At 45.7% G+C, this 13,452-nt stretch overlaps 1 protein-coding gene across 1 annotated transcript; it reads right to left on the minus strand.

Moving 5' to 3' along the window:
* Positions 1–3,807: 3,807 nt before the first annotated feature.
* Positions 3,808–4,830, minus strand: MOS (MOS proto-oncogene, serine/threonine kinase). The gene has a single exon (XM_020900810.2). It carries the CDS (start codon positions 4,828–4,830, stop codon positions 3,808–3,810), a length of 1,023 nt encoding a protein of 340 aa, XP_020756469.2.
* Positions 4,831–13,452: the final 8,622 nt, after the last annotated feature.

The following is a 13,452-nucleotide window of genomic DNA, read 5'->3' on the forward strand; positions in this document are numbered from 1 at the left end:
GTTAAAAAAAATAGAACCAAAAAAAAAAAATAGAACCTTGTTTTTTTCAAGTAGCCAATAGTTCCTTTTATAGATCTCTAAGGGTAACATTTTCTTTTTATTTTCCTCTTTATATTAAAGGATTTTTTATAAAAGGAATAAACTGAGCTGTCTGCTCCCATTTAATGCATGCATGCTTAGTTGCTAAGTTGTGTTCAACTCTTTGCAACCCCATGAACTATAGCCCACCAGGCTCCTCTAACTGTGGAATTTTCCAGGCAAGAATACTGGAGTGGGTTGCCATTTCCTTCTGCAGGGTATCTTCCCAACTCAGGGAGTGAACCTGTATCTCCTGCACTGGGAGGTGGATTCTTCACCACTGAGCCACCAGGTAAGGCCCAAGTACACTCTGTATCTACCTCCTTCTGTCAGCATTGGGTACCATACTATTTTTGTCAGATACCTTTCTGTTTCCCTTTAAAAACCATCCCTAATGACACTATCCTAATGTTGTACCAAGTAATGCCTCCAACAGCAATTTTCTTGGTTGACTTTTGTGAATTAGATAAAATGCATTTAAACATTTGAATCATGAAGCTAAGTGTAGGGTATTCCCAGACATCACCACCATTCTAGGTGGTGAAGTAGAATGGTTAAGGGCTTGGGTTCTGGCCCAGTCACTTAGCTGTGTGACCCTAGGCAAGTTCTTCATTTCTCTGTGCTTATCAGGGAGCTTCTGTGCCTGTCCTGTGTTTCCTGACCCCTTACCCGGTGACCCTCTCATTTAACTGCTTTCCGAGCTCAGCAGTGGATAGACCCTCCTCAACACTCTCTGTTCTCTTTTGCTTTCTCATAACTCTTGTAAGCTTAGCTCTGTATGATCTCAGCCCTGTTCTCAGGAGTTTCATCCTCAACTTGTGCCCTGTGCGTGGCCACCTGCTCTTCAGAGCGTGTATTTTTGCAAGTCCTTCTGGTATCTACCATGACAAGGTCCTCCCCTGGGCCACCCGCCATGGCTCCCTGCTTTCTCTCCCGGCAAGCTCTTCCAGTCGTTAGGCATCACTGCTGACATGTGGAGTCTGTACATTTTCTCTGTCTGTTAGTGTCTCTGACCACAGGGTTTACAAGGTCCCTATCCCCTTTTCTCTGTGTCACTCTCTGTGGTCCCCAGGAGCAGGGAAGATGTTTGGATATGAGCTGTGACCATGTTCATTTGGGGAATTGAATTCCAGAATTTATTTAAGAATGCTTTTAATAGGTATCTGTCCATGGCTTGTCTGTCTGAAATAAGGCATTTCAGCATAGTTCAAATCTTGTTTTAACACCTCTGGTATAACAAACTGATCCTCTGTAATTTCTTCAATCTATTGTATTTTAAACATGCCTACCATGAACTCCTGTTGCTACCATGCACAGAGGGAAGCTTTTGTTGGTATGGGTCTGTGGCTGGTTTGTCCCCAGCTTTGTAGACAGAGCCCACAGCACTGGACCAATACCATGCAGTCGTAGACAGCTCCCTTTTGCTTCCCTGGAGAATGGTTCTAACCTCTCACCTCACTCTGTAGACCCCCTACTCTCAATCTCTCTTAATAGAAGAAAGTGGAAGTCCACAGATGTGAACCTCCCCAGTCCCTCTTCCTCCTACTTAAAGTCTCATCTGTGGTGGCAGTTATCCTACACTCTGCCCACATCCAGAAAGAGATGTTCTTCCTCTCCAAGGCCACAGTCTCTTTCCTTGGCATTCCTTTTCATTTCTTTCACAAGTTCTTAAAACTTCACCAGTCATCATTGTCCCCTCTTGCTTCTTTCACAGATAAATTCACTTCTTTTATCCTAAAATAAACTCAACCAAACGAGCAATCTCAAAACACTTCTGTGCATCTCCCCTCCTCTGAAGGTTTCTGCTTCTCCCTTCTGCCTTAACAATCCAAGCACAGCTTCTATATCAAGCTGTTGCTGAAAGTGCTATTGCTAAAGGCATGTCCACTTTGACCTAATGACCTGGTCCAGTGACTTCATTCTTTAAAGTCCAAGCACAGCTCCTACATCATAGAGACATCACTTTGCCAACAAAGGTCCAGATAGTCAAAGCTGTGGTTTTCCCAGTAGCCATGTATGGATGTAAGTGTTGGACCATAAAGAAGACTGAGTGCCAATGAATTGATGCTTTTGAACTGTGGTGTTGGAGAAGACTCTTGAGAGTCCCTTGGACTGCAGGGAGATCAAACCAGGCAATCCTAAAGGAAATCAATTCTGAATATTCATTAGAAGGACTGATGTTGAAGCTCTAATATGTTGGCCATCTGATGCAAAGAGCTGACTCATTGGGAAAGAGCCTGATGCTGGGAAAGACTGAGGGCAAAAGAAGGGGTGGCAGAGGATGAGGTGGTTGGATAGCATCACTGACTCAATGGACATGAGTTTGAGTGAACTCCCAGAGATAGTGAAGGACAGGGAAGCCTGGCGTGCTGCAGTCCATGGAATCGCAAAGTGTTGGACCCAACTTAGCTACTGAACAGCAACAGCTCCTATGTCAAGCCCTTGCTGAAAGTGCTGTTGCTGAACAGAAGTCAACTTTGTCCTAAAAACCAGGTTCAGTCACCTCGTTCTTCTAAATCCACCTACCAGCAACCATGGCTTTGATTTCTAGGATGGGAATCTGGTTCTCCTTGTCTGCTTTCCTCCATCCCAATGTTAAATTTTAATATTCCTCAAGGTTATTATTTCTTCTCACATCATGTAATCTTTCCTTGTTGTCTTATGCAGATAACTGGAAAAGGAACCCAGTTCAGAAGTATTTTAGCAAAATTATACAAGTTCAAAATATCACAAGAAATCATTTAATATATTATTCCTACAAAACTAAATTTATCTCAATTCGAGAGTTGTATGTGTGAAGGTCATTACAAACAAGTAGGTTTTTGGAAGAGGAAGGAAAAATTAATCTTTTTTAAAAAAAGTTTTTACTTATTTAGTATGGGAACAAAAATTAACTGTTAGTACTTTAAATTTACGTGGTGGGTATGGAGCATGTTATTTTGAGTTTATCAAAAAATTTGGCATTTTCTAATTCAGTTCTGTTTTGGAAAACCTGGTTTTACAAATAGCAAATTTGAAAAAGTGCAGTACCATGGAGCTGTTAAAGTAAGCACAGTAGCTGTGAAAGCAAAACATAACCCTGTAAGGAGATAAGGTAGGTCCTAAAACCACTACGGGCCTTCTCTGGTGGCTCAGCGGTAAAGAATATGACTGCCAGGGAAGGAGACCCTGATTCCATCCCTGGGTCAGGAAGATCAGGAAGATCCCCTGGAGGAGGAAATGACTACCCACTCCAGTATTCTTGCCTGGGAAATCCCAGGGATGGGGAGCGTGGTGGCCTACAGTCCATGGGGTCAGCAAAGAGTCAGATACCAGTTAGCGACTCAACAACAATCACAAAGAATAGCCATTTTAATGAAAACAAGAGATATGAGCTGATGTCCTCTTTGTTTGGGTTGCAGACAACCATTTGTTACAATTTATTCAGGGATACCTGTTACTGCCTGGAGGAGGGCATGGCAACCCACTCCAGTATTCTTGCCTGGAGAAGCCCATGGACAGAGGAGCCTGGCCCGCTGTAGTCCATGAGGTGGCAAAAGAGTCGGACACGACTTAGCGACTAAAGAACGACAAAGAGCACCACGACTGCTCTGCGGTTTGTCTTAGAAAAAGCGTTTGAGATGGAAGGAGTTTTTTAGGAACTTTATTTTCTAAGAATCCATCCTACCTATATGATTTTTTCCCCCACTAAATCTTCACTTCGTTAAAAATGATCAGAAACAAAGATGCTTATCTGGATCCAGTCTCAAGTCCTCCCAGCTCCTCTTTCAAAGCGTGGAGGTCCCCCAAGAGAAGCTCTGCGCTCGGCCTCTCGGGAGCAAGGGCCGCCCAGCAGCGCTGGATGACGCCCGCCAACGTCTTCCCCGGGACCGAGTCGGTGAAGATGGGCGCCCGGAGGGCAGGCCGGAGGTGGTAGGCCACCATGGCGTAGAGCACATGCTGTCGCTCCCCAGAGAAGGGCGCCTCCCGCGTGCTCATCTGCCAGAGGGTGATGGCGAAGGAGTAGATGTCGGCCTTGGGAGTAACAGGCTCTCCTTTGAGGAGCTCTGGGGCTCGGTGAGTGTAGGTGCCGCCCAGGTGGTGAGGTGTCCGCGGGCTCCGCAGGTCTTCCAGCCTCGCGGAGCAGCCGAAGTCCCCGATCTTGCAGACGTCCTGCTCACTGATGAGGATGTTGGCCGGCTTGAGGTCCAAGTGAACGATGCTTTGCGCGTGGAGGAACAGCAGGCCGTTGACCACATCTAGGGAGTACTTTAGACACCTCTCCAAGCCCAGGTGCGCGCCAGCGTCCCCAGGGCAGCTGGTGGGGCCGTAGATGACCTGGTGCAAGGTGATGTTGCCCCCGAACTCCATGATGACGGTCCCCAGGCTGTTGAAACCCGGGGGCGGGCGCGTGCTGGCAGCCAGCACGCGCACGATGTTGGCATGGCGCAGCCGGGCCGCGTTGAGCTCGGCCCAGAAGCTGCGCCTCGACGCCCGCGGGTTCTTGGCGCACCGGCTCACCTGCTTGACGGCCACGCGCACGCCGTAGTAGGTCGCCTCGTACACTGAGCCGAAGCCCCCCGCGCCCAGCCTCCGTAGCAGACACACCTGCTCCCAGTCGATGGAGCACCAGGCCAGCCGGCGCCGGAGGCGCGGGGCCCGTGGCGGGATGCCCCCCAAGAGCTCGCAGGGGCTGCTGCAGGGCCGCGAGTCCCCCGACGACGGCGAGAGGTCGCCGGGCAGGTGAGGGCGCCGCGGGAGGGGCGAGGGCATCTCTCCTGCAGCGCGGACCCCGCGGGGGCGCAGGTGAGCCGGCCTGGAAGAGGGGACCCCGCCGGCCTGCAGGCATCACTGGCTGCTACCCCTCCGCTCCTCCCCGTCGTTTGTCTCCTCTGCCTTCATCTTCCCCAAAGGAGCCACATCTGTGCGGCTCCTCAGCGAGGACTTTCATCAGCTGGGGAAACCATCTGAGCGCAGGCAGCACCACAGCCCCATTCAGATGAAGGCATTTCCCTTGGGCACTTACAGTGAATTCTTATAAAACAAGCCCCGGAAGAGGGTTCACCGGCCAAACAGTTGAACTTGCCCCAGGACTCACCCCTCTTCTACAAGTTCTTTAATTATTATGAAGCAGGCTTCCCGCCCCCACCCCCCAATCCCCACACCCTCCAAGTCTCATCCACTGGGCGTCATCGGTCCTCAGATCACAACAGTGCAATGAAATTTTTTTCACACTTTGCAGGCTATAATGATAGTCAGTTTATTCTCCAGCTGCATTAAATCACTTCCAGCAGTTATTGGCAGAAAGAGTTGAAACATGAACAGCTGACACTTGTTGAACCGATTACAGGGAAAATTAGGTGCAACGTTCACAGAGGGATGAAAAATGGTAAGCTGAAAGTGATCGATCCAAACAGAATCGCTGATACAGGTCACAGCACAAACACTCTGAGTTTATAAGGGAAAGAAAAATTCTCTACACCCCATTCAGCTGATAGAGCAAATTAGCAAGACTTCTTAGCAACATATGGAGTCCTTAGCAGTCCTTGGGGGTCCTTGGCTGTCAGGCGCACCCAGTAATCTCACTTGCAGAAGAGATTCTAGACTTCACAGCAAATAAGTTACAGAAGTTTTGAAGCAGAGTTAGAGGAGGGAAAAGAATGAAAATTATTCAGAGCCACAGCCAGATCATCAAATAATAATGAATATGAGAGAATCCTAGGAGAGGAAAAAATCTGAAGAAATAAAAAGAGTCACAGTCATATACTGTTCCTCCATATACTGTGGAAAATCAAATGTTGAAATTAAATCCAGGGTCTTGCTATTCAGCCATGAGTTCTTCTGTTCTAATTTTTATTAAAAAAAAAAAAAAGACAGTTTTCATTTCATACCTTTGGGGGAAAAACTGACAATAACACCCTGTTCATGAAAAAACACAGGAAGAAAAAAAAACAAAAAAAACAAAAAAAAAGAAAAAACACAGGAAGATGTTAGGATGTACCTTTTGAAAAGTCAAATGGTAAAGTTCTATCTTGACTTTATTTCTGCATTTAGAACACATAGGTGACGTGTAAACATATTTCTCTGATGATGGGTCTATGCTTCTGAAGTATATTTGTTCCAAGAAGATATGTTAATAAACAGTCCATTTACATAACCCATTGGAAGTCTTCTGAACCCTAGAATAAGATTTCTATTCTATATTACCCCTGTGACTTACCATGTGATATCATGTATAATATTTAACCTGTTTGAGCCTCAGTCTGTTTATTTAAGAAATCAGGATAATCATTAAAACAAACTTCTAAATTTTGGAACAAAATTTGGGGAGCCCTGTCTGGAGTAATGGAGCTTCCGTGGTGGCTCAGACAATAAAGAATCTACCTACAAAGCCAGAGACCTGGATTTGATCCTTGGGTAGGGAAGATCCCTGGAGAAGGCAATGGCACCCCACTCCAGTACTCTTGTCTGGAAAATACCATGGACGAACGAGCCTGGTCGGCTGCAGTCCATGGAGTCGCTCAGAGTCGGATACGACTGAGCGACTTCACTTTCACTGTTCACTTTCATGCATTGGAGAAGGAAATGGCAACCCACTCCAGTGTTCTTGCCTGGAGAATCCCAGGGACAGCGGAGCCTGGTGGGCTGCTGTCTATGTGGTCGCACAGAGTTGGACATGACTGGAGCGACTTAGCAGCAGCATCAGCAGCAGGGAAGATCCCCTGGAGAAGGCATTGGTAATCCACTCTAGTATTCTTGCCTGGAGAATTTATGGACAGAGGAGCCTGGTGGGCTATAGTCTATGGGGTCACAAAGAGTCAGAAACGACTGAGCAACTAACACTATCTGTAGTAATAACAACAAACATCTAAAAAATGTAAACTATTAAATATTATAGTAAAAATACATATATGTCAAACCTGAAATGTGAAAAAGATAACAGTGAATAGAGTAAGAAAATACAATTATATTCTATAATAAGTCTATATTGCAGAATCTATTTCATGGCTGTCACATAGTTGGAATTACACTCTAGGGCTCTGAAAATGTTATATGATATCAGAAATGCTGTGAAGATTGGCCAAATGAGAGCAGTAGAGTGCCTTAACTTGAGCGTTACACATAATGCAAAATGATGTGACTTTCTATAGTGTAATTTTTATTATTTTAAAGATAATAAATAGCATAAAATACTTATTCTTCACAATTTGACTTTATTATTTACATAAAATATAAGGGAATAATGAAAATGTGGTACTCTACCCATTCACAAACCCTAAGTTCATTAGATCCATCATCTGCCGATCTGCCCAAGAGTATTTAACTGGATATTCAGTCTCTCAGGCCAGATTTCTTGGGTTTCTTGCCCCTACGTTTCCTCATCTGCAAAGTGAAGAACATATGCCTATCTCAGGATCATATACCTATCTCTTATGTGAAGATTAAGGGAGTTCCAATTACTTAGATCAGGGCCGGCTAATTATTATTTATGCCGCTGCTGCTGCTGCTAAGTCGCTTCAGTCGTGTCTGACTCTGTGTGACCCCATAGCCGGCAGCCCACCAGGCTCCCCCGTCCCTGGGATTCTCCAGGCAAGAACACTGGAGTGGGTTGCCATTTCCTTCTCCAATGCAGGAAAGTGAAAAGTGAAAGGGAAGTCACTCAGTCATGTCCGACTCTTAGTGACCCCATGGACTGCAGCCCACCAGGCTCCTCCATCCATGGGGTTTTCCAGGCAAGAGTACCGGAGTGGGGTGCCATTATGAAACTCATAAAAATGTATTATGGGATTATACCAATAAGATCTATTAGACAGTATTGGTTTGGGGGGTTTTGTGTTTGTTTTTTAAAAAATGATACCATAGTGTGGATTTTATTTGATTGTTTTTTCTTTATTTTTTTTTTTTTTAGTATTTATTTACTTGGGCTCTCATGATCTTTTGCTGTGGCACACAGACTCTCTACTTGCCCCACGTGGGCTTAGTTGCCACACAGCATGTGGGATCTTAGTTCCCAAACTAGGGATCGAACTCATGCCCCCTGCCCCCCGCCCCAATCCTCCAATCTGGAGGAGGAGCCCAATTATTAGACGGTCTTTAGGGCTTGTTGAGATGGGGAAGCTGGGGTACAGTCTCAATGGGCCATGTTTAGGCAGGAAATGGAGAAAGAACCTTCTGGAGGGTTTCCTCTCAATATTTCCCTCCCTGTGTTTACTGAGGGTTGGGCCACTTTCTCAGTACCTTATATCAGAGCTTTCTCTCCCCTTTCCCAGCATCAGGATCTTTTCCAGTGAGTTGGCTCTTCCCATCAGGTAGCCAAAGTATTGGATCTTCAGCTTCAGTATCAGTCCTTCCAATGAGTATTCAGGGTTGATTTCCCTTAGAATCAACTGGTTTGATCTCCTTGCAGTCCAAAGGACTCTCAAGAGTCTTCTCCAGCACCACGATTTGAAAGTATCAATGGATATGTAGACTTTATTCAGTATATATCTTTCACAATACTACACAAGTCACAGTTGGTTGCATCTGAGGATGTGAAACCTCAGTTATGGAGGGACAACTATAAAGTTATATGCGGATTTTGAACTGCTTGGGGGTCAGTGTCCCTGACCCCTAGTCGTCCAAGGGTTAAATGTCTATGTTGTGTTAGTCACAGAAACATTTGATTTCAGGCTTTTGTATGTATCAGATCACCACTGTATACTTTTAAAAAATTATTTATGTGTCTGTTTTTATTTTTGGCTGCACTGGGTCTTAGTTGCTCTGAGCTGGCTTTCTCTACTTGCTGTGCATGGGCTCATTGTGGTGACTTCTCTTGTTTCAGTGCATAGGCTCCAGAGCAGACAGGCTTCAGTAGTTGCAGCACCAGGCTAGTGGAGTAGTTGCTCCACAGTGGAACCTTCCCAAACCAGGGACTGAAACCATGTCCCCTCCACTGGCAGGTGGGTTCTTACTATTGTACCACCAGGGAAGTGCAATATTGTATTATATAAACTGTGTCAGTGGACAAATCGACTGGAGGCTGATTTGGGATTTATATGCCCAATTAATATCACCACATTTCAAAGACCCTTAATTTACAGATTACCAGAAAAAGAATAGCACGGTCTCTTCCACTATTGAGTGTAATCCCATATGACTTAGCTCTCACCTGCAGATGATAATGCCCAATTATATGACTAGATGTTATTAATAACTGGCCTTGGTATTGGTCCCCACATTCAGCCCAACCCAAGGAAGGAGGTGGCCCCCCGGTAATTTGCCCCAGATGACCCCACAGGAGATAAAAGGCATTCTGTAACTTGTGTCATTTTCCACGAAAACGAATGGATTTGAGTTGGCACATTAGCAAGCTTGTTCATCCAGATGAAGTGGAATTGTGGCTCCAGCTTTGAACAACAGCAGCTAAAGTCAGAAGAAGCAGGGTCCAGGAAGCAAGGTAGAAGATATGAAATTACTAAAAATCTTCATTTTGAATGGCTTCGGGTTTTAGGTAGTCCTCTGTTCAATTCTATGTTTCCAGTACTTTTAACTTATACTTCCCTATTATTTGGTTAGTTTCTTGCATAATTAACCTAAACTCTGCTTTCCATGTATGTACAACCCCATGGTGGCGCTAGTGGTAAAGAATCCGCCTGCCAATGCAGGAGATGTGGATTCAATCCCTGAGTTGGGGACTATCCCCTGGAGAAGGAAATGGCAACCCACTCTAGTATTCTTGCCTGGGAAATCCCATGGACAGAGGAGCCTAGTGGGCTCTAGTCCATGGGGTCGCAAAAGAGTTGGATGGACCTGAGCATAGATGAGCACGTCAATTTATCAATGTGATGGGTCATTATAATACTTGAATCTACTGTAGGACATAAGCTTAAATTGCATGGCACCACGTTATGACATAAACTAGGGAGTGTATACATCAGATTATCATTGCTTTCAGTGGTGTTCAGGGAGAGAAGTCTGCATTAGCTGGATTCATAAAAGCTTATAAAAATTAGGGGGATTTAGGATAATCTTTCAATACAGAAACAAAATGAGGCATAGCATTGACACAGCAGGAACAGCCTCATTCAATTTACTATAATCCATGGTTAACCGCTGTATTAGTTAGGCTTCTTAGGTTCCCCAAAGTAGTGGAAACCAACTTAAGCAAGAAGTTTATTGGAGAGATTTTGCAGGATCACAGACTTGAGAACCTGAAGAAATACACTCAGAAGTGGGCAAGACCTGAGCATGCATGCATGCTAAGTCACTTCAGTCGTGTCTGACTCTTTGCAACCCCATGGACTGCTGCCCACCAGGCTCTTCTGTCCAGGGAATTTCCCAGGCAAGAATACTGGAGTGGGATGCCATTTCTTCCTCCAGGGGATCTTCCTGACCCAGGGATCGAACCCATGTCACTTATGCTTCTTGCATTGGCAGGTGGATTCTTTACCACTAGCGCCACCTGAGAAGAACTGAGACATTTCTACAAACCAGGAAACAGGAACCACTGAACCAATCTGGACAGAAAGGTATGGCCAGGATGCCTGTTGCTGGACTGAGTGTCCCACGGTCATTATTTTCATCTCAGGATGGAGTGACCCGCAGGTCTATTTCGTCCACTGCTCTCCCTTCCTGGTGGCACAGTGTGGGGAAAGACAGTACGTGACGCTTTGGTTCCCCTTGTGGAAAGTGGGCACCTGGATATACTATCTCAATCAGACCACGAAACATTGTAGGGAGAAGTAATTTCTGAAAAGAAAACCAAGGCGTTGTTAGGAAGCGCTAGATATTATGCAGCCAGAGAGAGATTGTGTCCTCTACACTCCAGGGGACCTGCGTCTGGCAAAGCCATGGCGGTAAGGGGGACTTGGAGTATAAACTTCCCTAGTGCGTCTACATCCTGAGTTCAGCTGTGATGATGTCCTGTCCCCTGGCGCCCTCATGCTGTTTCACGTTCATCGTTTGGGCTGTGGGCTTGTGCTTCTGTATGTGTGCTCAGCCATGCCCAGCTCTTTATGGCCCCATGAACTGTAGCCCGCCAGGCTCTTCTGTCCATGGGATTTCCCAGGCAAGAGTACCGGAGTGGGTTGCCATTTCCTCCTCCAGAGGATCTTCCTGAGCCAGAGGTCGAACCCACATCTCCTGCATTTTCAGGTGGATTCTTTACCACCGAGCCGCCAAGGAAGACTTTGGGTTGTGGGAGAGGATTCTGAAGACCCTGCTCTGCATGTCCTGAAAACAGTCCTTCCCAACTGTGCTCTGCATTTATTCAGATGTTTCCAGGGTACTTTCCTTCTTCTTCAGGACTGTGATGACTTGATTGTTGTGTCCCTCTTGGGAAGGGGAAAACCGTCACAGGGTAATCACCAGGCATGTCTGAGCCACTTGGGGTGTTAGCACAGTTTAATTATTTTGGACCCTAATTTCTCCATAAGTTCCAGTGGTTAAGGGGCTATTTTTATTGATTAGGGTCTCCAGGTCTATCTAATCATCATATTTTCCTTCTCTTGGCCATAATGATTGATTCAATAAGTCTCACTTTAGGGAATTTTCTAGATCAGTGAAGAACCAGCACCTTTAGGAGACTGCTTTCCCAAGAGAGAAGTGAATGCAGAATAAAGCAGAGCAAAGATCTGGTAAAAGAGAGATGGGGACTTCCCTGCTGGTCCAGTGGCTAAGACTCCCAAGTTCTCACTGCAGGGGGCCCAGTTCAATCCCTTGTCAGGGAACTAGATCCCACATGCTCCAACTAAAGATCCCATCCAAGTGTAGCCAAATAAATAAAATAAACTTTTCTTTTTTTTTTTTAAAGACCCCGGTGTTTGGACTCTTAGGACTAATTCTGCATGAAGCAAGAACTTCTCATGAACTTCTATTTCCCTGGTGGCTCAGATGACAAAGACTCTGCCCACAGTGCAGGAGACCCAGGATCAAGCCCTGGGTCAGGAAGATCCCCTGAAGAAGGAAATGGCAACCCACTCCAGTATTCTTGCCTGGGAAATTTCACGGACAGAGGAGCTTGGTGGGCTACAGTCCATGGGGTTGCAAAGGATTCAGACATGACTGAGCATGCATGCCTGCATTCACAGTGGCTGCTGGTGACTCATTGGAGGTAGTGGGGAAAACAGAGGAAATTTGAAACTTGGCAGTTACAGAGGGTGTTCTTAGAGCCCAGCATTCATTTTATAAGAAGCATCCCAGCATCTCTCATGATGGAGATTGGAAGTGTTGAGTCTCAGTGGCTTAAGTGCTAGATTATGTACTTAGATTGGAATTTCCCAAAGGGATCATGCAGACCACTGAGGAGCTGATGCCACAATTGCTCACCCAGCAGAAGAGGCATCCCAGCAGTGCTGGCACCCAGTGGAACAATTCTCAACCCTTGAAGACTGGTGACCTGGTAATGGGGCCAGTGGACAGTGCTGGAGGTCTGGCTGTCCAGCCTCTTCCTGTTCTGGAAGCAAATGCCCATGGGGCCTTAAAAGCTGAGCAGGAGGCCAGAGCCAGGACTCTGACTTCAGAAAATCTCTAGTTCTGAGGAATGGAAGGAGACTGTAAAGGAAACCCTTCTATTTATTTACTGTCTGCACTAGGTCTCCCTTGCTGCATGTGGGCTTTCTCCAGTTGTGGTGAGCAGGTGCTATACTCTAGTTGTGGTGTGTGAGCTTCTCATTGTGGTGGCTTCTCTTGTTGCTGAGCACAGGCTCTAGAGCATGCAGTCTTCAGTAGCTGCAGCACGTGGGCTCAGTAGCTGTGGCTCCCGGCCTCTAGAGCACAGGCTCAGTTGTTGTAGCATGAGCTTAGTTGCTTCACAGCATGTGGGATCTTCCCAGAGCCTGAATTTGGCAATAAGGAATTCATGATCTGAGCCACAGTCAGCTCCTGGTCTTGTTTTTGCTGACTGTATAGAGTTTCTCCATCTTTGGCTGCAAAGAATATAATCAATCTGATTTTGACCATCTGGTGATGTCCATGTGTAGAGTCGTCTCTTGTATTGTTGGAAAAGTGTGTTTGCTATGACCGGTACATTCTCTTGGCAAAACTCTGTTAGCCTTTGCCCTGCTTCATTCTGTACTCCAAGGCCAAATTTGCCTGTTATTTCAGGTATCTCTTGACTTCCTACTTTTGCATTCCAGTTCCCTATGATGAAAAGGACATCTTTTTTTTTGGTTTTAGTTCTAGAAGGTCTTGTAGGTCTTCATAGAACTGTTCAACTTCAGCTTCTTCAGTATTAGTGGTTGGGGCATAGACTTGGATTACTGTGATATTGAATGATTTGCCTTGGAAATGAACAGAGATCATTCTGTTTTTGAGACTGCACCCAAGTACTGCATTTCAGACTCTTTTGTTGACTATGAGGGCTACTCCATTTCTTCTAAGAGATTCTTGCCCACAGTAGTAGATATAATGGTCATC

This window comes from Odocoileus virginianus, chromosome 15, assembly GCF_023699985.2.
Source record: "Odocoileus virginianus isolate 20LAN1187 ecotype Illinois chromosome 15, Ovbor_1.2, whole genome shotgun sequence".
NCBI lineage: Eukaryota > Metazoa > Chordata > Mammalia > Artiodactyla > Cervidae > Odocoileus > Odocoileus virginianus.

Excerpts from the sequence above, each read along its gene's own strand:
- MOS (XM_020900810.2), bottom strand. The coding sequence starts at position 4,830 with ATGCCCTCGCCCCTCCCGCGGCGCCCTCACCTGCCCGGCGACCTCTCG.